At 37.6% G+C, this 22,649-nt stretch overlaps 1 protein-coding gene across 1 annotated transcript in view; it reads left to right on the top strand.

The window, feature by feature from the left end:
• The window catches only part of Ostn (osteocrin), a 37,225-nt gene that overhangs the window by 12,692 nt on the left and 1,884 nt on the right, over positions 1-22,649 (top strand). Inside the window, exons 3-4 of the mRNA XM_048454395.3 lie at positions 1,177-1,391; positions 19,679-19,778. Of these exons, the coding sequence (XP_048310352.1) occupies positions 1,177-1,391; positions 19,679-19,766 (303 nt within the window). The 3' untranslated portion in view covers positions 19,767-19,778. The remainder of the gene's footprint in view (positions 1-1,176; positions 1,392-19,678; positions 19,779-22,649) is intronic.

The raw sequence follows: 22,649 nt of genomic DNA, 5'->3' as shown, positions 1-22,649 counted from the left end.
TGAATCTCTCCACCCCCCTATTATTATGAATAATTCAAAGGGAAATAAATATCACAAAGAGCACCTTAAACAAGAAATTGTTAAAAATTAATATCAATTTTAAGCAGCATGATAATGGTGTTAGCACCCCCACAGAGAAATAGGACTCCGTAATCTGTCTCATTTTGATCAATATTATGTATTGTGATTTGACATTCTTCCTCTCCTAATCTCTGTTGTGATCCACCTTGTGACACATGGAAGCATGTGGCTAAAGGGAAGACATGCTGGAGCTTGAATTTCCATCTGAAGCGTCATCTCAGGCACCTATAACAGATGTGCTGTTCCTTAACAGTAACGGAGTCTGGGGCTTAGAGCAGTTTCTAAAATTCTGTGACTGGGCTAGAGAAGGGAAAATAGACTTTCCGCACTGAACACTCATCCATTTATGACTTGCATGAAGTACGCAGAGAAAGCATACATATCAGACAAATTAAGAAAATGTGCCTGTAACAGTATTATTATTGGGGTAGTTCTACACATTGTTTATCATTTTTAATAAATCACATAGACTGAGATATTAATTTCCTTGGGCACAGAAGCAGGATTTATTTATTTTTTGCATCCTTTTAACCTAATGCAGAATGCAGAATGCAGTGGAGCGTTAGCACTTTACAGAGAAGATGAATGAATTAAGGAAGTAAAATAGCATGACATTTAGAGTTTTACTTTCAGAAAAAAAAATGTTCAGTTTTTTTTGTTATGAGAAAAATACTGGGATAGGCATAGAGAAAAAGAAATAAAAGCTTAGGACATGACTCTCTAATTACTTTCACTTAATGAAAACTCTAACTTTGTTGTAACAGATATTCTTTAGAGTAAGATGTGAAGAGTGATGCGAGGAAGGAGGTTCAGGTCAAGTGCCATGGTGCACAGGGTAGGATGCTTCTCTTTTGGGGGCTAAAGATGTCAAATTTTAGAAAAAAGCCTGGATTTTTTTTTCTTGGATATATTCATCTCTGTATGTTTCAGTGCCCCAGAGTCTAGGTATTTTTTTTTCTAAAACATAACCCCAAGACATCATAAAATGAGCAATGGGCTTATCATCTAGCAGTAGAAAATACCCAATGTCAGTCTTGTGCATCCTTGTTTTTCACTGTCTAAATGAATGAGTGTCCACTTTTCTCTGCCCTGTAGGCTTCTGAGTTTGGAGCAGCCGGCTTGCAATCACCACCCACAGGCAGGGAAGAGAAATCAGCCACCGACCTTGCAGCTAAGCTCCTGCTTCTAGATGAACTGGTGTCCTTGGAGAACGATGTATATGAGACCAAGAAGAAGAGGAGTTTCCCTGGCTTTGGGTCTCCACTTGACAGACTCTCAGCTGGGTCTGTAGAGCACAAAGGGAAACAGAGGTAAGTAGGCAAGGAAAATTACCCCACTGTCTGATTCTTTCATCCTAGGGTCTGTAGCAGGATCCCACACTTAAAACACCATGGACAACTTGAAAGTGAGCAGAAATTGCATGCGCTGGCCAACTTGTTTGTTCAATGATGATTTGAGGGGTAAACGCTTTGGAAGTAGTGCTGTGGTGGTGTGCTGGAATAGCTTACTGCGCTTCCCAAGGGAGATACTGCTCACAGATTAAAAAAATAATTAGTTGCCAGGCAGTGATGGAGCACATCTTTAGTCCCAGAACAGAGATAGGTGAATCTTTGTGAGTTTGAGGGCAGCCTGGTCTACAGAGCCAGTTCCAGGGCTGACTCCATGACTACTGGGAAACCCTGTTTCAGAAAGCTAAAAACAAAACAAACAAACAAAGAAAAGTTACTTTAGGACATTATAAGTTATGGCAGATAAGGGTCAATGTGTATGTGATAGGTAAGGTACTCCAGTCACTTGAGAGTGGTATTTAAAAGGCACAACCAGAGTGTTTTCAAGTTATTCTTAATACAGGGCTTCATAAAACAATGTGAATTAGTTCATCTCCTCCAGCAAGAAACAGTATACATTCAAAATTTGTTTCAGGACATATATTTAAATTTCTTCTCTCTTGTGGGCATGTGTCTCATACAAAATCCTTCATAATTCTCAATTTATTTCTCTCTAAAATGGATATAAGTACTTACCTATATAAAATCAGATGACCTAATCAAATGGAAGTGTTTTGTAAGCTACTAATCATTTTGACAGAATTGTAATATATTCCTGATGTCCTCCCTTAATTAATGATTAAAGAATCGTTGATTTACTCTCAATACTGTTAAAGCACCATCCTACACACAAGTCATTTTCAATCCTCAGTATCGTTCCTCTTGCTGTTTATTTCCCATTACAGTGGCATAAGAGTTCCCTTGAACCACATCTAGTAGTGGCCTTCCATGTTTTACTATCCTATAAGTCCTGCTTTTATATGACATATTTCCCCTCACTAGGGCTTCTCTGAATCCAACCTAAATTCTTTGTTTTCCATATTGATTGTTTCTCTGCTCTTTCTTCATCTCATTCTCTGTACTATCCCCAGCATTTTATCACCACCTTATGCCCTTCTTCTGGCTTTTGATGATGGCTGTCTACATAAAAACATTTTTATGAGCATTACCCATAGCTTGGAGCATGAGGATGAACTGTTCAGTAAATCCTGTGAATGATTCTGGAATAGTACCTCATTTTTTTATCAACTACATATTCCCTTCCAAAGACCCCTTGGTTGACTCAGTTTCAGGGCTTGCTCTCTATTTGCTGAGTCCAAGATTCTGTTAATGAAAAGATTGTAAGACATAATTTCTCCTTGTCCTAAAAGATTCTCAGAGCTCCACTAGGAATGTAACCACACATTAGAGATTGAAGTTTATTCAACCTGCACTTGACAACCAATGTCTTACTGATTTGGGAACTTATAGACAGAAATATAGACAAATGCAAATTTAGTTACTTTTAGAGTCTAGGTATGATGTCATAATCCAGTGGGAAGGAGAAGGAAAATCTCTCTCTTTCTCTCTCTCTCTCTCTCCCCCCCCCACACACACACCAACACACATGTGCACATACATGTGTGCATGATCTAAGTATGGATATCATCATAGACTAACTTCATGAACCAATGAGTTCATTGGGGTTACTTATATATGTGTGGGTAAAGGGTCACTTCCAGGATCATAAATGACTCAAAGATCTCACCAAAGCCCACCCCAGCATGAATGGCAAAGGTGGGGTTTGGAAGCTGTCCTTTGCCACTGTCTGACAAGCCCGAACTCTGGCCGTGGTCTTAGCTAGCTGATAAGCTTTTTGTGACTCATGGAGATTTATTTTTTTAATTTTTATTTTTTCCCTGTAATAAATTTTGGTTTCTAGTATACTAGAAAAAAACACAAAAAAACTGGGAACTTGGAACACATGGCACAGCCTGTAGATAGCTGAACAGATTGGACAATGTCCTTCTCAGGTTCTTCAGTTGTCCTGAGTTTCTTCCAGGTAGCTGAGCTTTCTCTGGTTGACTGGCCTGTGAGACATCTAGGACGCTTGTCTATCTCAGTGTGTCTTTACTACTTATATGCTGTTGGGGAAAAAGAAGGCCTACTAAATCTGGTCAATTTCAGGGACTTCCAATGCTATTTTGAGTTGTTTACCTCATGTCTAGAGAGGCTTCCATGAGAATGGAATGTTTTCAACCTCACATGACCAAAAAACCAGAGAGGTAATATCATAAGAACTATCCACAACACTAAGTTGGAATGGTTGTTTTAAGGAAGGCAGGATTGTATCGTAGCCTATGGCCTGACTTTATTTATAGAGTGTAATTAGCAACCATTCAGGGGCAATGATGATTAGCAGACAAAATTCTTAATGACATTTTATTATTCTGTGGTTGCTAATTGGGAATAAAAGTCTATTGCAAGGAGAGGGTCTGTGACCTGAAAAGGAGAAAAACAAGAAGTTTAAATATTAAATTTAATGTCTTTTGTCTTTGAGAATAATAGATACTATCATAAGAGAGAGAAACTCAAAGTTATATAAAAAACTTATATTAGTTCAAAAAGCACCATAAAAACAAATCTAATAACTTTTCTATGAGAAATAGAGACAAAAATGAAAACATAGTGGAAACATTCCGTAAAATAAAAACTGATAATCACAACAGCTAAAATAGTATTCAAATCAACCATTTTAATAAATGTTAAGTGGAGTTAATTTTTTCTGTTAAGATCTGAATGTCTTCAGGGGATTAGGGTATGATGTATGGCAAAGAAAGCGCCTAGCACAGGAGACAAAGCTGAAAATAAAGTGATAGTATATTAGTCTTCACAGGCAGACTGATAAGGAAAATCAATCCTGCCTTGTCTTTAAGGAATGTGGTTACAATAAGGCAATTTAGAAGTGCCAACAGATCGAGAAAATGCAAATTGTACAATAAACAGATAAATTCAGGACTAAAAAGGTTCAGTCGTTAAGAACACTTGCTGCTCTTATAGAAGATTCGATTCCCACACCCACATGGTAATGCCAGTTCTAGCAGAGCTGATGTCCTCTTCTGTCCTCTGCAGGCCCCAGGCACACATGTGATACACATGTGTGATATGCAGGTGAAACACCAATACACAAAAAATAATTTTTTATTTGTAATTGATTAAAATGAAAACATTCAATGACCGTATGTAGGAGGAAACATAGAAAATACTTAGGAATAGAAAATTAAAGAATAAATCAATAAATCATGCTATCTAAATATTTGAAATATTTATTCAACATATAATTTAAAATATCATAGCTAGTTCAAGAGCAAAAATAAATGAACTTCTCTATTTCAGTTAATAATACAGTTGCTACACAAAGAAGAGTTACACTAAGTAAGACGAAGAAATAATTAATATTTTACCACACTCCTCTGGGAAATTAGACAACAAAAAAATGCCTAAAAGTGAGCTTAGTAGTAAGAGAACATAAGGTTCTGGGTTTAGTATCTAGTATCAGGAAAAATAATGAAAGAAAATAAACCTAAAACTTTCTTCATAAATTATATTATTGGTTGAAATATTGATATATCTATCATAACAATATTTATTATATATCATGGGATGAAGTAAACATAGTTCTGTCATTCCTGATGCTAACAGCAACTGAAGGAAATGAGATAAAGTTGTTAGATGAACCAGTTAAATAAAATTTAACACCCAGATATCATGACTTCAAATAGCTTATGAAATATTTGTACTAGTCTGAACTACAAAAACTTTGATTCAATTTGTATATATTGAAAATACCTCCAAACAAAACAAATAAGCAGCAATCTTCAACAAGCAGCCTGAGTGCCTACCTTGCCACCTGCCAAAGACATCTCTCACTTAGCAGAACACATGAGAGTCCTCGGAGACAGAGAAGTACTGAGCTAGCTTCCGCATCTTTATATACCTGACACAGGAGATTCCCTTGTACCAATGCCTGGGTGAGGGATCCAGGCACACACTTGGAGACTTTCCTGCTGAGTAGTAACCTGAACTGCAGTTGAAGCATAAACTACACAACGTTAAACGTTTCAGTTCATGAATGGAGAGTTGTGTTTTAGAATGTTGGTTCTCTTGAAAGAATACCATTTTCCAGCTCACAATATGAGAACTTGTAAGGGAGGAGAGCATTAAGCCTACCTTTCCTACGGGAAATCCATTACTAATAGATGTGAGTTTTTTGTTTGTTTGTTTTTGTTTTTGTTTTTGTTTTTTTGCTCTACTATCTGAAACAACTAAGAAATGATTGAATGATAGATCAGGAAGAAACCTTCTTTTATGGAATTATTGGGGATAATAAATGAAAACAGAATAGTGGTGTATCTATAGCCTAAAACTCTAATGCTGGGCTGGATCCAGACAATGTCACCCACTGCTGCTATCACTACAGAAGAAAAAGGGTCATCATGTGTCCCCTGGTGAAAAACCTATTAGTACATTTAAGATAGCATTATTAAAAAACAAAAAAAAGAAATAGAATCAAGATTTTGATTTTAGCTAGATACCAATTTCTAGCAAACATTAAGTCAGAAGGGAAGCAAGCAAGCACAAAATCCAGACCGTGGAGAATAGAAAAACAAATAGTTTAGATTTTCAACAAACAAATTACAAAATTTTTTGTAGGAAAATAAATGATGAACAGAAAAGAAATACTAACAATTAAAACAGACTGAGAGACTCATGGGCTATTTCAAAGCCTTTGGGGGTTCCTGATTTAATAATGACATTATTTAAAGTTAAATCTATTGGAAGCAGTGTGAATGAGAACAGGGGCTACTTAATGATGTCAAATTGTTAGTTAGGAAAATAATGACACGTTTCTTTATAAATTCATAATAAATGAAGATTCTTTCAGTAGAAATGGCATTTAATCACCCTAACCTACTGAACTCAGTGACACAGCAAGCTATAGAATATAGCTTGATAGTTTCACTGACTGGAACATTCAAAGAATCATATAGATTGCCAGCACAGGAAAATATCAAAATTCAATGTACAATTTCTACAAAAGTTTCACGGCTTTCTTGACATCATAAAACAAAAAAAACCTGACAGTTAAATGCCGAAGGGAAAAAGTCATCCATATTTATGTGGAATTTGCTTGAAAATAAGATGGTTGTAGGGGCAAACAGGATGAAACAAGATGAGGATATGTTGTGTTATTTTATATTGGCAAGTGTCTAAAATAGTATAGAACACAGTTTTTAATTTAACAATAAAACAAATAGTAAATTAGACCTGACATGTGATTATCTGAGGGAATGACTCGATATGGGAGACTAGAATGAGAAATAGTAACACATAACCCAGTATACCAAGAATTTTATGGAGACAGAAGGAAGAGCAAAACTAATATTTGAAGATATGATTTCTGGAAGTTTGTCAAAAAATAGTTAAAAAATATGAATTCTCAAGTAGAACAGTAACAAATTTGGACAGAAATGGATAATAATTTGACAGACTACGTGAATTAAGAGCATTATTTTTCATGATAGTGGATGCTTGTAGTCTTACCATTTGCGAGGCTAAAGGGTATTGTGACTTCAAAAAAAGTTCCATAGCAAGAGAAAGAAAGAAATGAGGACCAAGCATTGCTTTTACTCTCTTAGGATAAAAGAGCATAAGAGATGGCTCAAAACTTTGGGGCAAGTTCTAGAGAGGATGAAAGAGACCAGTGAGGTTCCACTTGGTAATAAAAACAGGTAATAATAATAATACAAACCCACAGCAGGAAATCTGCAGCCACACACAAGCATGTTGTATGTCACAGATATTCAGACTGTTGGCTTCAGGTTCCACACTGCAAAACCTGTGGAGACTTAGTCACTATTCCTAGAACCAGGTTGTGGAGAAAGCATTCAGTGTTTGATAAAGTAAAGGAAGAATCTCATAAAATTGATCAACATGTGAAGCTAAAGGGGATCTTTATCTTTTCCTCTTTTCATGGGCTTATTTCACCTCCATTTCCAGAAGCTTGGCTGTGCTATGGAAAGGGAAGGCATTTGTTCAGACAGAGGCTGACTTTTGTGTTTGAGGAATTTAGGATTTTTTTTAACTTAAAGTATTAAATGTTTCATATTTAATTTGACAGTTGATACTTCATTTATTAAAATTATATATCAGTTGTATTCCCTTTAAGGATTCTCTGCATCATTCATTCTCATAGGAAGGCCACAGAAATTCTTATTCTTACCTAAAAGTCAAATATATTAGGTGGTTTGTATATTAGACGACAATATGTCAGGTTAAAAACTAAGGGAGGTAAGTCATTACTACTTCAGAAAACATGTCTATAATTTCTGGAGTCTGTAAGCAATTTTTATTCAAACTCAAGATTTTCTCTTTGTGACAAAGTTCCAAGCACTTAATGTCTGACTTGTCCTCTGCATGGATAACTGAAGTAAATGCTGTGTTTCGGTCACAAGCTAATAAAACGGAGAGAGCCATACTTGTCCACGTTTGTAGATTGGGTTTATACGAGTTCATGCCCCTGGTTTAAGAGAACAGAGTTGTGAGTATACATCACACATTATTTATTCCTGTAATACAGTATTTAGGAATAACTGTATGCTTTTGAAAGGTCTGGTAAGAGATGAAGTCAGAAAGATGGGGGAACAAACAACTGGGGAAAACCAGAAAAAAAAATAAGTAATCATAGAGTTGCACAACGTAGGGTCTGTGCCAGACTGTAGGAAGCAAAGAGATGTTCAACCCTTCTGACTTTCTGTTATTTGACATACTTTTCTTCTAAATATGACTCCAAACTTATTTTCAGGTGCTTGGGAAAATTACCTTAAGTTTTAAGGCAAATTCAACCATGCTTTGAATTTACATAACTTTTCCCATTCCAGCACTTGTACTAAATGTCTAAAGTCAATGAACATCTGCTCCATTTTTTAAATAAAAAGGAACAGGCATGATTCAATCCTAAGTAGATCCTTTAGGCAACTGATATTGAAAACTGACCTAGGATTTTTCTGGAGAATGGCATCACACAACACTGAATACACACTGAGAAGAACAATTACATTGCTCTGTATTTGAACATTTTTACAAGTATTATTCATATCATCCCATTAATATTTTGAGGTCACCAAAGGAAGTAATATTATTGTGTTCTCCTGTCTCCCCACACCCAAAAAGTGACACTTCAGAAATGGAAAATTTGGAGAGGCTATTTCACCAGAAGGCTATATACAAACTCTAAATATAGACAAATGATAGTGGACGCACAGCATCCCAAGGCCCTGGCCTAAGACACACTGAAAGAGGATTCTGTAAATCAGAGCATAACTCGGGAAATTTTCCCAAGGTAATTTGAGGAGGACAGGTAAAAACAATCCCACGATCTTCCTGTTCTTACTCCCTCCTCCCTATCCAAGGCCACCCATATCTTGACTCAACAGAAAACCAAGGAACCCAGGAACATTTACTCAAAACCTTCAGCCTCCTAAGACTGAAAGTTAAAATAGAAAAACTAAACAGACAAGTTTGGAGAGAAGATGAAAGATCCATAGTTCAATTATACAAACCCTTCCGATCTGGATCAGTAAACATTTTGTTCTAGAACATTATTTTTATAAATCCAAGATAGAAGAACTCCACAGAAATGAAAACTTGCACTTTTTCAAGGCAACCTGGGAAGATTTTTTGCATCCCTTAATTGATATCAAGGGTGACTATGATGCCACTAGCCACATGTACACAATAAGCATGTTTACTTTGTCTTTTAAAAAAGTCACTAATGAAAATGTCCATTTATGCTCCATTGTCCAACCCCAAGTTTTATAAAAATATTCTTTTTTCCGGCTTCAGCCCATTCAAGTTGAAGTGGGAATGGGCTGTGATCTGTTACTTTTATCTTGTCCCCTCTACCACTTCCTCTGTACCTCCTCTGGCTTTTTGTTAGAGCTTAATTAAGTTGGAGCTTGCTGCTACAACTGGGAAGTTAAGAATTATTAACAGACACTATCAAACCCTGGCTTTTCCGCTTGTAGGGCTTCTTAAATCCCTCCAACAGAGGATGTTTCTGCTGGTCATCACATATTACCCACTAGAATTATTATAAACAGATTTGCCTCGAGCAGAGTTTTCCCTCTGGAAAGTCAGGCATACTCTTCATCTTCAACCTATCTTCATGGACTGTTCACTTGGCACCACCACCAACATTACAGTTGGCAGGAAACCGTTAGACATGTCCCTGTCACGCTAAACCTAAATCAACCACATGCTCCACATAGTTGATTTTGATTACCAAGTAAAGCTGTTTCATTAATAGTCCCCTCCTCACTACATGAGGCCTACTCTTACAGCTCTTTGCTCTTAGATTTGGAAGACACTTGTCCATCTGGTCTACCATCAGACAGTCTTGATTGTTTTCTCAAAGGCCTTCTCCCCATGTGGGTAGAAAGAAAGCACTACTGTTCTCCAGTAACTTGCTCCCAAGAAATTTCTTCTGATACATTCAACAATACTCCTTTTAGAATTTAAGATTGGACAAAATCAATTGTAGCAGTAGCCTTCCAAATATTATATAAGTCTACTAACTCATTTGAGAACACAAGAGGAAATATTTACTACCTATTTTATTTTCAGCTTTTTCTTAGTTTTGGAGGAGTCAAAACAAAATATTGAAATAAAGAAGAAGATGCTGCAGATTCAATTTACTGATGTTACTGCCCTTCTCAATGGCAGTCCCAAAGACCAAGACAAACAGCCTAATAGTTTACATCCATTTTGATTCGTTCGTTATAAAGCAACATGACGGACCTGGGCCAGCTGAGTCATCTCACAGGCGAAGCTATCATTTTCTAGTTTTTAATGTGCTGATGTCTGGAAGAAGTAGCTCAAAGTGTGTTCTATTCTAGATGTTAGAACACAGGAAACTATCCAGAGGGCACTGCCCCTTTCACAGTACCCTATCCTCCTTGTTAAATGGCTTGTCTCTGCACTGGGAAATGCCCTTGAGCATAAAGGTCTTGGGCCACTCTTGCCAGAGCTTGTTCTTTACCGCCAATCTCTTCAACACCTCAGTTCAGCACCTCATGCTTGTCAACCTTACCCAACTTGTAGATGAAGGCCAACAATTTTCTCTCAAAAGAAAAAAATACAGAGTTGACAGAGAGTTTCCAATGTACTTTACTCACCCTTCCAAAAGTAAATTTCTATGCAGTATTTTAGTGTAAATCTATTTGTTAGTTGAGAGTTCTAAATGTTCAATAACTTCTCAAGAAGGTTGTGAGGCAAGTCAGTGAGGATCACTACGTCTTTGACTGTGACGCTGCAGAGTGTCCCCAGCAAGTTGCAGCTGGGTTACTTTGGTTACATAGTTCTCACTATTGGATTCAGGGTTTGTGGTTTCTGTCTGAAAGCTTGCTTGTTCACGCAGCTCACATTCCTCGGAGGAAACACTTTAGAAGATAGCATTGCAAGGTCAGCACCATCATCACAAATTTAATAAAATCTACATAAGCTAAATTACCACCTTTGAGATAAAATGCTACATCAGATATAACCTTTCTCACTGAAGTGGTGTTTCCCTTTATGACCAAACTCACAACTTAAGGAAGCATTTCTGTGAGAAAATGATAGATGCTTGCCCCACCCTTATTCGCTTCTTCCCGGGGGAAGTACAGCCTCTAGTGCTTGCTCATTTTGGTTGAAAGGACAGAACATGCCATCTATTTCCTTCTTGTCTTTATGGGGTAAAAAGACCCTTCCATGCAAGTGTATCTAATGCAGGGAGGTCTTTGATATACAGTTGGACAGCCATATTTTTCTTGGTTTTCTTTTGAGAAACAGCAAGTCGTGTGTGTGCTCCTTTTTCTGCACAGATATTATGTGAGAATAAAAGTATTGACCTACTCAATTTTGGATTGGTTTTTTTGGCCTGGCAGTTTATTATCCAATACTGTGAGAGTCAAAAGACTAGAAGGCACACCCAGTTTAAGGGTTCTCTGAACAGTCTGTGGAGCAGGGCATGCAGCAGTCTATAGCTATCCTGGAATCTGGTAATTTTGAACACTGAAATGGAGACTCCAGAAAGCAGGAGAGACATATCAAAATATAAGTCACTATCTTGGAATTAATGGTATGGCATATGAGGGAAGACTAAGAAGATCACAGAAAGGAACTAAAAGGTATTAAAGAGAATGACCACAAGTCACACTTAAATTTGAAAATGGGTTTTCAAGATTCAATCTACCATGTTAGGTTGAAAATGTATTTAATTTAAGTGAAGAAGTTGGGTTTTTTTGTTTTTGGTTTTTGGGTTTTTTTTAATATAATTTATTTATTTATTTATTAAAATTTCCACCTCTTCCCCATCTCCCTTTTTTCTCCCCCTCCCTACCTCCCTCTCCCCACCTCCCCCTCCCTCTCAAGTCTAAAGAGCAGTCAGGGTTTCTTGTCCCGTGGGAAGTCCAAGGTCCTCCCCGCTCCATACAGGTCTATAAAGGTGAGCATCCTAACAAACCAGCCTCCCACAAAGTCAGTCCATGCAGTAGAATAAAAACCCAGTGCCATTGTCCTTGACTTCTCAGTCAGCCTTCATTGCTGGCCACGTTCAGATTATCCATTTTGATCACATGCTCCATCACTCCCAGTCCAGCTAGCCTTGGTGAGCTCCCATTAGATCAGTTCCACCGTCTCAGTGGGTGGACGCACCCCTAATGATCCTGACTTCATTGCTCATGTTCTCTCTCCTTCTGCTCCTCATTTGGACCTAGGGAGCTAAGTCCAGTGCTCCAATGTGGGACTCTGTCTCTATCTCCATCCATCGCCAGATGAAGGTTCTATGGTGCTATGCAAAATATTCATCAGTATGGCTATGGGAGAAGGCCAGTTCAGGCACCCTCTCCTCTGCTGCCCAGGAAACAATCTGGGGACCTCTCCTTGGACCTGGGAACCCCTCTAGAATCAAGTTTCTTGCAAACACTAAAATGGCTCCCTTAGTTGAGATACTTACTTCCCTGTTCCCATATCCATCCTTCCTCCATCCCACCCATCCCATTCCCCCAAACTATCCCGAATCCTCCCCTTCTCCCTTCTCTCTACCCATCTCCCCTTACATTCACCCCCCACCCCACCCCACCTCTCCGTGCACCCAAGTTTGTCTGGCAATCTTGTCTACTTCCAATATCCGGGAGGATAACTATATGATTTTCTTCAGGTTCACCTTCTTATTTAGCTTCTCTAGGATCACGAATTATAGGCTCAAAGACCTTTAATTATGGCTAGAATCCACTTATGAGTGAGTACATACCATATTCATCTTTTCGGGTCTGGGTTACCTCACTCAGTAAAGTGTTTTCTATGTCCATCCATTTGCATGCAAAATTCAAGATGTCATTGTTTTTTACCGCTGAGTAAAACTCTAATGTGTATATTTTCCACACCTTCTTTAACCACTCTTCTATTGAGGGGCACCTAGGTTGTTTCCAGGTTCTGGTTATTACAAATAGTGCTGCTATGAACAAAGCTGGTTCTTGGAGAAAATCAACAAGATTGACAAACCCCTAGCCAAACTAATCAAACAGCAGAGAGAGAACACACAAATTATAATAAGATCAGAAATGAAAAGGGGGACATAACCACAGACACAGAGGAAATTCAGAGAATCATTAGATCTTACTACAAAAGCCTGTATACCACAAAATTGGACGAAGTTGTTTTAAATAGTCAATATATAGTGCCTTTTTTTCTTCAAAACCACATTTAGGAATAATAGAAAAATATGATGTAAATAATCAACTCAGGTACTTGGCACAGCCTCTCCCCAAGGGTGTAGTCACTTGAGGGGCCCCTGGAGGCTAGAACATCTACTTCCAAAATGGCCCACTCATGGCTGGGATGACTTTGTTTCTCTCAGGCTATTGGCAGGAGGTTTCCGTGCTTTGCCATGCAAGCTTTTTATGAGGCTTTTAGAAAAATGGCAGTCCCTTACAACTAACAGTCCAGCTAAGAAATGCAGAAGGCAGAGCAGTTTATAGGACTTTACACAGTGTCTTTTCCATACTGACTATGGAAGTTGGCTCTTCCCGGTGCAGGAGACTACACTGTGAGGAGCCTAAATTGCAGCCTGGCTGCTGCACTCTTGTTAAGTTTTTTACTATAACACAATTCCTTGTTTGCTAATCTTATGTACTTATTGAAAAGAATTTTCTCTATGAGCAATTACTGCATCCTCTCTCTGGGTAGTTTTCCATGTTGGTGAGCTGACGGCCTTTCCTAAACGAGTCTAGTATTTTATTGTATTCTTAAAATGCAGTAACAAACCAAAGACTGTTGCTAGGGAACATTATCCAGACCCTCAGTCCAAGTTCTTTTCCTTGAGACTTCCAACCACACACAGGGTAACCAAAAAGTTTCATATTCAACCAACATTTGCACATGAAATTCATGAAGGGATAGTCTGAAAATGAGCCTTAAAACTCAAGATAAAACCCAAAAGGAGAATTTTCCACCCTTGAAAAAAGGATGTAATTCTAATCCCATATAATAAAGTAAAATTGCCTAACTATTGAAACCATATAGGGAATGACCAAGGAAAGAACTTAACATGACAGCCACATTAGTGACCATCCTCCAAAAATAGCTGAGAGAGTCCAACCAGGTATGTAAAACAACACAGAGTATATCATTGGCTATTAGCTTTAGAAAATTACCTAATGGAATTAACAGTAAGGAAACAAGCTGTATCATCCCAAGAGATGCAAGAAAATCACCAAACAAAATCAAATTCCATTCAAGACTAAAGTCACCAATAAATTAACACTAAAAAACTTTTTAATCAAGTAAAAGTCACATACACACATGTGCGTGCACACACACACACACACACACACACACACACACACACCTACAGTTTATAATCTTATGTGATGTCACTTCCAGCAAATGAAATTCCACAAGCTATGCATGGTCTTTATGGAGACAACTATAACATTTCATCACTGAAGACATCAAACTACTTCAAGTGATAAATCATCTGGGCTTGCAAGACACATTCATAGCAATCTTAGTTTTCCACAGATCGACTTATACCATAGAGTCAATTCAATTCTAGTCAAAACTGTAATAAGATTTTCAAGAAATTCAATAAGCCGAACCTAGAATTATGAGACAGAAAGAACTCATTAAATAAGATGGAAATGTTGATATTTATTGAGGTACCACTAAAGATTTTCTCATAAAAGAAAAAACAAGAAAGTGAAATCAGAAAGTTAGTATGTAAGACTGACGAAGTGTCATATTTACTGAATACCAAACCTACTTACCATCAATATTTGAAAGGAGAGCAAATTAATAAGAAAAAATAGGTTAATTAAGCAGACAGTTCCAAAAGAAGAAATCCAAGTGGGCAATGAACAAGTGAAGGCAGGAGGCTCCATTAGCAATAGAAAAGTTGATTGCATCCAGTATAAGAGAGGATCTATGAAATCAGACTGTCAGAACTGTAAGCACATGTCCTGGGGCCTGGAATACTGTTGACAAAAAGAAACTGTGGCACATGGCTCTCAGGTTTGCAAATATGTAAGAATATGGGAAAAATCTGGTACTAAACAATAGAATTAAATATACTCATAGCTGGCAACTCTATATACTGCCCAGAAATCCCTAAATAAAGTTGAAAGTTAGGTATAAAACAGTTTTCAACTGAACAGTATACAGCATCACCAAGAAAATTCAACTACTCAAGCTTCCCTGGGTAGCATGATGGATAAACAAATATTATACATCTATTCAATGGAACACTTTAAAGAAGAAAGGAAAAGCAGTTGGGCCTACACATCAACATGAATGCATTTTGAAATACATAGTTTTACTGAGATAGAGAATTCATCTATGATGGCTTTTATTTTATTTCAGATTTAGTGGGTCATGTTCGACAGAAAACAGTTTCCTCTTAGAAATGGACTTGGGTTGGCAAGATGACTCAGAGGGTAACCCTATTTACCTAATGGCTTGGGTTGGTTCCCTGGCACCCACATTGTGAAGAGAACTGATTCCCAAAAGAAGTTATCCTCTCTCTCTCTCTCTCTCTCTCTCTCTCTCTCTCTCTCTCTCTCTCTCTCTCTCACACACACACACACACACACACACACACACACACACACTTACACCACAGAGTTTGAATGTAAGTGACATTATTGCACAGAAAAGATAGTTGGCATATCCATCAACTCTCATGGCACCTGGTTTTATGTTGAGAACACAGGATTTAGTCTGTTAGCAAACTTCTACTGTATCATATGTTCTGTAGGCATAATTAATAATACAGTTATTAGGAGTAACAATAGTATTCACACTTATAACACTCTCAATCATAACTAGTACTAGGTTTTACATTAGGTCTGTAGCACGTAATTGCTTTAAGGAAAAATCTAAAGCTGCCTGAAGCAAGTATCAGAGATTTAAACAACACACATAAGGGAAGGTTAGGCAGAAGCATGATTAGACTAAGCTTGAGTCTGCAGAAGACTCCAGGGACAGAGCCACCAGAGGGACATGAATTGGCAGGCAACAGTGGGATGCCTACTTTTCAGGTTAAATTCTGTATCATGTGCTGGTGCTGCAAGTATGGATGTTCTTTTCTGTTTTCTTTAAACCAGGCAGAGATGAGTAATGGTCCCATTGGTATATATGGTGTAATACTTAATAAAATGCTTAAATACAATTTCTACTGCCTTTGAACAATGCACAACCCAGTTTTAGAAAGGGTAAATACAGACAACAAAGAATATTCTATTTAATGTGAAAAGTCTATACTTTATTGTAAATATAAAAGCCACGTTGAAAATAAACAATCCAAACACTCTGCTTGTATTAGTTTGCTAGATAACATATCTCTTAAAACGCTCACAGGGTATTTTTTCATGACAAGGGAGAATGTTTTTACCTGTATCTAATATAAGCCATGTCATTACCTCATTTTGTCACAAGAGGGACTATACAGTCAGAAGTATATCTTTCCTATGTGAAATTAGACTGCCAAACTTTCCTTCTGTGCACAGGGAGTACTCCTGTCGGTGCCCTGTTACAGAGTTATGTACATATTTGATATCAGAAAAAAAATTAAGAAAACTGCCAGTTTGCCATTTTGTTTCTGAGCTGATATAAAATATACACAAACTCCTGGATTTCATGAGCCATTCTGATTTTCCTGGACTTTTTGAATATAATTGGTTTTGCTTTTTTAAGTGCTAATTTGTTTATATATTGAGCCTATTTATAAGCGCAAGCTCATGATAAATTATTTCTAGTTATCTGTAAGTTTTTGCAGCTGATCCCACATTTGATAAAATGAATTTAAGTAATTAAGATGTTAGGAAAAAACCATATGCTACCTATCCCTGCCCACTGAGCCCAGTTTCTACTCTGATGAAGCTCAAGTAGTCAGGAAATAATTCAACTGGACTAGTAAGAGCATCATCTGGAGATGTGTGTAAATATCTCTGCATGTGTCACTTCAATCATCATTGTCAACATGAACCAGGCACTGAGAGACAAAGCAACACTGTAACCAAATAGAACCTAACAAGTAAGAGTTTTGAATGAATTTAAAGTTCCAATGAATAGGAACACCAGGTTGTATCTAAATGTTATCAGACAATGAAGAATTGCTTAGAATAACAGAACTGCCGAGGATCCCAGAAACATTAAGTAAAATAACTCATCAAAGATCAAGTCCTAATTCCTGGTCCCTAACTCATTTTAGATCAAACCTGAGGACAGCAAGAGGAGAGACTGGTTATGGCTTGGGTGGAAGGAAGTTAATTATTTTGCTTTTTCCACAAGTACAGCCCCTATTTTCATTTGCTCGCGCAGAAAAACATCAGCTACCAAAAAAGCAAGAAAAATGTCATTAAAATTTCTTTTACCTGAGATTTGGTAAACAATTCTGAGAACCATTGAACGTTCTGGTGTAATTTATATACTCTATAAGAACAGTACACTTATTTTTAGAAAACTAAACAAATGAATTTTTTTCACAGCACTTGAACTTAAAGGGGCCTTGGGAGTTGCCATTTCCTTCCCCTTTTTTAAGACCTGGGAGGATTTGATTCACTACTTCCTATTTGACTTGTCACCCCTGAGCATTCTTCTCTGCCCAACATTGGCTTTTGCCTACACCTATCCAGGAATTTTAATGATGGATAGTCAAAGAAGAAATCAATTTAAAGAAAGGGGGAAACCACATCAATTTAATATCTTAGCTCTACAGCACTTAAGTTAAGCCCTAAATCATACAGAGAAATGTATTTGTTCTTGTTGATACCATAATAAATTTCAATTAGTTACTAACTCATAATTTTGTTGACCAAGGTTAAGTATATCCTTATCACTCACAGTCCACCATTCCAGGCCAATTCTCCCATTCTTTTTTTTCTCTGTTAGGTAGAGATGTAGCTAATTTCTGGTCACTGATGGCATATAAACTCCCTTTTATGTGTTCTCTCACACTCTGGCCTTGTCTTCCTTTTGAACCCAGATGATGTGAAGGTATCATCAGGTTGTAATCTCCCAGGTTTCTCCGGGAAAAGCATTTTCATCCCATTTAAATTGTTGATAGAATTCAACTCTTATGCTTGAAGGACTAAGGTCCCATTTTCCTTGCAAAAACGTGAAGGAGCCCCAGCATTTCTTCATTCATGACTCACCCATCTTTATACTGTCCTTGGCCATTGTGGTCCTTCTCAGACTGCTTTGGTTACCTGATGCCTGAGGCTCCCTTCTTCTGCCACTGGCATCTACTTCTAGGAGCTACTGTGGAAAGACACCAGGTCCACTCAGGTACAACCAGCATAATCTTCCAATCTATAAATTTAATCTTATCTGAAACTTGTTTGGGCTATATACAATTACATATTATGAGTCAGGGAATTCAACGTGGACCCTGATGGGAAGACATTATTCTCATTGCGACAAGAAAATGATGAATTAAAAGTCTATTTGTGTTAGTCTTGGTCAAGGTAGCTAATTTAAAATACAGAGAAGAGCCCTGCATAGGGTTGCACACTTTTAAACCCAGCATGAGCAAGGTTGGGGCAGGCAAATCTCTGTGTGTTTGAGGCCAACCTGTATACAGAATGAGTTACAGGATAGCCAGAATTATATAGAGAGACCCTATCTCAAAAAAAAAAACCATAAAAAAATCACAAAATAATACAGAGGAGATTTTTTTTCATTTCAAGACCCATTGTTTAAAATTACACCAAACTCTTAAAGCATGACTAGTATGTCTAGTTTCTTGTAACTCTTGTCCATTGGATATAAGCTAATTCTACAAATTATGTGTTTCCTGTTATTTTATAACGTAGTAAGTTTCCCTTCATGGAAGTGGTGATAGTTTGAAGGAGGGTGCCCCATAGGCTCAAATGTTTGAGTACATGTTCCCCAGTTGGTGGCGCTATTTGGGTTAGTTTGGGAAGTGTAGCTTTACCTGAAGAGTTATGTAACTAAGGATGGGCTTTGAGGATCAAAACCTCCCACCATTCCTTGAACACTCTCACTGCTTGGTGCTTGAGGTTCAAGTTGTAAATTCTCAGCTCAAGCTGATATGACTACCCACAGCCACTTCCACACTGTGATGGTAATGAACTCTTTTTGCTCTGGAACCCATAAGCCCAAATAACCCCGTCCTTCTATATTTTGCCTTGGTCATGGTGTTTTATCCCAGCAGTGACAAGTGACTAATACGAAAGTCACTGAGCAAAAAATTATATCATTACAGTTCATTTCTGCAACCAATCCTTGATGCAGAAAATATCTAAGCAGACACAGATGATCCCATACAAAGCATTTTCACTAGACATCTCAGGGAATGCATGAGGGGCAGGCTTCTGCTACATCAGTTTTAGCTTCTATACATTTCCCTTTCTCCATCCATTATCCTTCTTCATAGGTTCCATTTAGAGACCTGAGTGCAATACGAGAATGAAATCTGCAGAGGCAGAGGACTTCATCAACAAGGTCATTAACAGTTTAACATACTGATAAGGCGTGAGTTTTCATGGGAGCTTCTCTGAACTTTAATTTTTTTGACAAATGGGCAGGGATGAGAATGCTGACTGGTAAACAGTATCTAATTTTTTGTTCCCACTTCTGAAGAGAGTCTCAGACTTGCATTTAATTAAAATATAAAGCAATGTTTGATAACTTGGACATTGGCATAAAATATTTTCCATGATTTGTCACAGGAAAGTAGTAGATCATTCAAAAAAGCAACGCTTTGGAATCCCCATGGATCGGATTGGGAGAAACCGACTTTCTAGTTCCAGAGGCTGACAAATTACCTTTGTAAGTAAAATTCCACCGCTCTATGGGCAGGTGCTAGAAAATATTTGGACCTGTCCCTACTTGTAAATGTGCTTTTTGGGTTTTTATCATGTGTGTGTGCGTGTGTGTGTGTGCGCGTGCATATATACACACATTTTCAAATATTTCTTTAGTCAATTACTTTATTTTATTTTTTATTTGTTTGTTTGTTTGTTTATTTATTTTCGAGTCAGGGTTTCTCTGTGTTGCTATGGAGCCTTTCCTGGAACTTGCTCTGTAGACCAGGTTGGCCTTGAACTCACAGAAACTCATCTGCCTCTGTCTCTGTCTCCCAAGAGCTGGGATTAAAGATTTGCCCACCACCTGGCTTTTTTGATGCTAAATGATTTAAAGGACTTTTAAAAAGGTAACAAACGGCCTAAGAAGATTTTCCAGATTTTTGAGACAGCAACATAATGTTTTTATGTATCTTCAACGTTCACATTCAAAGTACCGTCAAGTTTTAAACCTTCATACATGCTCAAAGTGTTATAGTAGTTCATGAAAATTTACAATTTACATTATGCTTCATTTATAGCTACCTCAAGGCATATGCAGCTCAAAAGTTGTAGACTGGACACACTTGAGAGGCGCCGAATTTCATTTTTCAAATAGAAAAGTAACCCATCCCAATGCTTAATAACAATAAATTTTGCTATTTTTATATAATTCTGTGCAATTGTCTAAGGCTGATGTGCAAGTAAGAGTTAAGGTTATAACAATATATGTCCTAGTTAACTTTAGTTGCAAATTTGACATATCAAAGCACTCACGGAGAGGAAAGCCTGACTGAGGAACTGCCTGGATCAGATGGACCAAGCCTACTGTGAAGAATGCCATCCCTAGGGGCTTGGACTGTGTAAGAAAACTAGCTAAGACTGTGCATGGGAGCAAACTAGAGAGTACGCCAGTCAATGATACATCTTGGTTTCTACCTCCAGTCTTCTGCCCTGCCTTCTGTCAGTGATGGACCACTTAGAAGTATAAGCCAAGTTTCCTCCCCAAGTAGCTTTTGGTCAGAAAGCAGTAAAAAGAAAACTAAAAGAACATGATAAATTACGTTTTTGGTTTGTTAAAAAATATATATCACGAGCAAGAAACGCTTATTGACTTTGACATCCAGGCAACATGGTTCCTTCCAGTAAAGCTCATGAAAGGTCCAGCTTTTTTTTTCCAAATAATTCCTACAACCTGCAACTCTTCTAACCATCTCAGTGCACAGATGTGGGAATTCTGTTTTCTGCTTCCTTCATGACATTGGTGTAATCCTTTCATAATTAAAATAGCTTTTTTTCCATTCAATAACTTTAAAGTCATAATGATGGTTAATATTTTATGATAATGACTTAATTAAAAGAAGCGTTGTTGCCCAAGAGTCTTCAATATTGATGTTCTGTAATCACTGAGTCCCAATGAAAGCAGGGGCATGCACTGATTACTGAGGGCATCACTGCCTTTTGAACGGTACTAGTTTCAAAACTCACACAAAACTCACAGAGCTATTTCCTTCATATCTAGAAATAGACTAAATGTGATCACTCCTTGGGTCTGCTAACAACTGTTGCACTTATATTTGAACAAGAGTTAGCTAATAGTTATTAAAAGCCTAGTGTTTCCTGGAACCAAGGGCATGTCTTCCAATTTCCTGATACGTTAACATGACTCTGAGATTGATATAATTCTCACTGATTTCTGCATATTCTTTTGCCATTCTTCATTATCACATGCTTTATTATTTCTCAGTTTCCAAAAATTCATATAATAGTCAATATAGGAAACTCATTTTCATGTCAATTTTTTTCACACAATAGGACAGAAAGAAGATAGTTCAGCTGCTATCATATCCAAAGTACGGTGATGACATACAAGTTTCTGCACTACCATGCTCTTAACAAACTTCAGAGTGTCATTGTAAGAATGGCCATTCCCAGTCAACCCTGAAGACGGGGATATCACATGGGAAGGCCTAGAAGAAAGTGGGCATTATCCATTTTTCTCTTCTCCATCAGCCTCTTCTCAGTCACTGTGTTTTTGTAATTTCTCACCATTGTCACCAAGATTTGAATGGGGAACAAAATCTATAAAATTTTACAATTTTCATTCAAATTTCTGTTATTTCTAATACATTTTTTACTATCACAATATTTCTTTGAATTAAAGAGTGGGTGCCGTTTGTACAGCATAACATTTACAAGATAAGAATTTGAGCATTGTTAAGGAGAGTTCATACAGTCAAGCAGTTAATTGCAGATTTGAGAACATAAAGTCTTGTTTTGCCCAAACAGTTCAGGAAATTTGACACTCGAGGGTGCAATCCACATTTTACAAATCTTATGTAGAGCAAGGTGGAGAAATCAGGTGTTTACTCTCTAGGTCAATATTCTTTTTCTGACCCACCAAATTTTCTTGATTCCAGACTATTGATGTTAGTTGAGAGCATCACCGGTCAGTTTTAGTCAATCAGCTGGTGCCAGGGATCAAATCCAAGGTCCTTCATATGCTAGGCAAGTGTAATACCCCTAAGCTATAGCCCCAGCCCTAACTGTCACAGGGAAAACCACAGAGAACACATGCTCTGTCTCTTTCGATTCCATGGGGGCTGAAGTGCTTTCCCTTGAAGGAGGTTTAGCTCTGGGTTTTTCCCTTCTGGGTTTCACATTGAGGTTTCACACTAAAAGTGAAACTGCTCCCTAGTCATAGAAAATTGGCTTGGTTTAAGGTCAAGTCCACAAACAACTGCTAGAAATTAACAAGTTTCCAGAGAAAAAGCCAATTTCTTCTCTTCTGTATTTTGGAAAGGAATATCATCTGGTATTTACATATTTTATTCCAATCAGCAGCACCACATCATAC

This window comes from Myodes glareolus, chromosome 2 (genome assembly GCF_982192425.1).
Source record: "Myodes glareolus chromosome 2, mMyoGla1.1, whole genome shotgun sequence".
Taxonomy (NCBI): Eukaryota; Metazoa; Chordata; class Mammalia; order Rodentia; family Cricetidae; genus Myodes; species Myodes glareolus.
The sequence above is the reverse complement of the archived record's forward strand: the minus strand, read 5'-3'. Positions and strand labels throughout refer to the sequence as shown.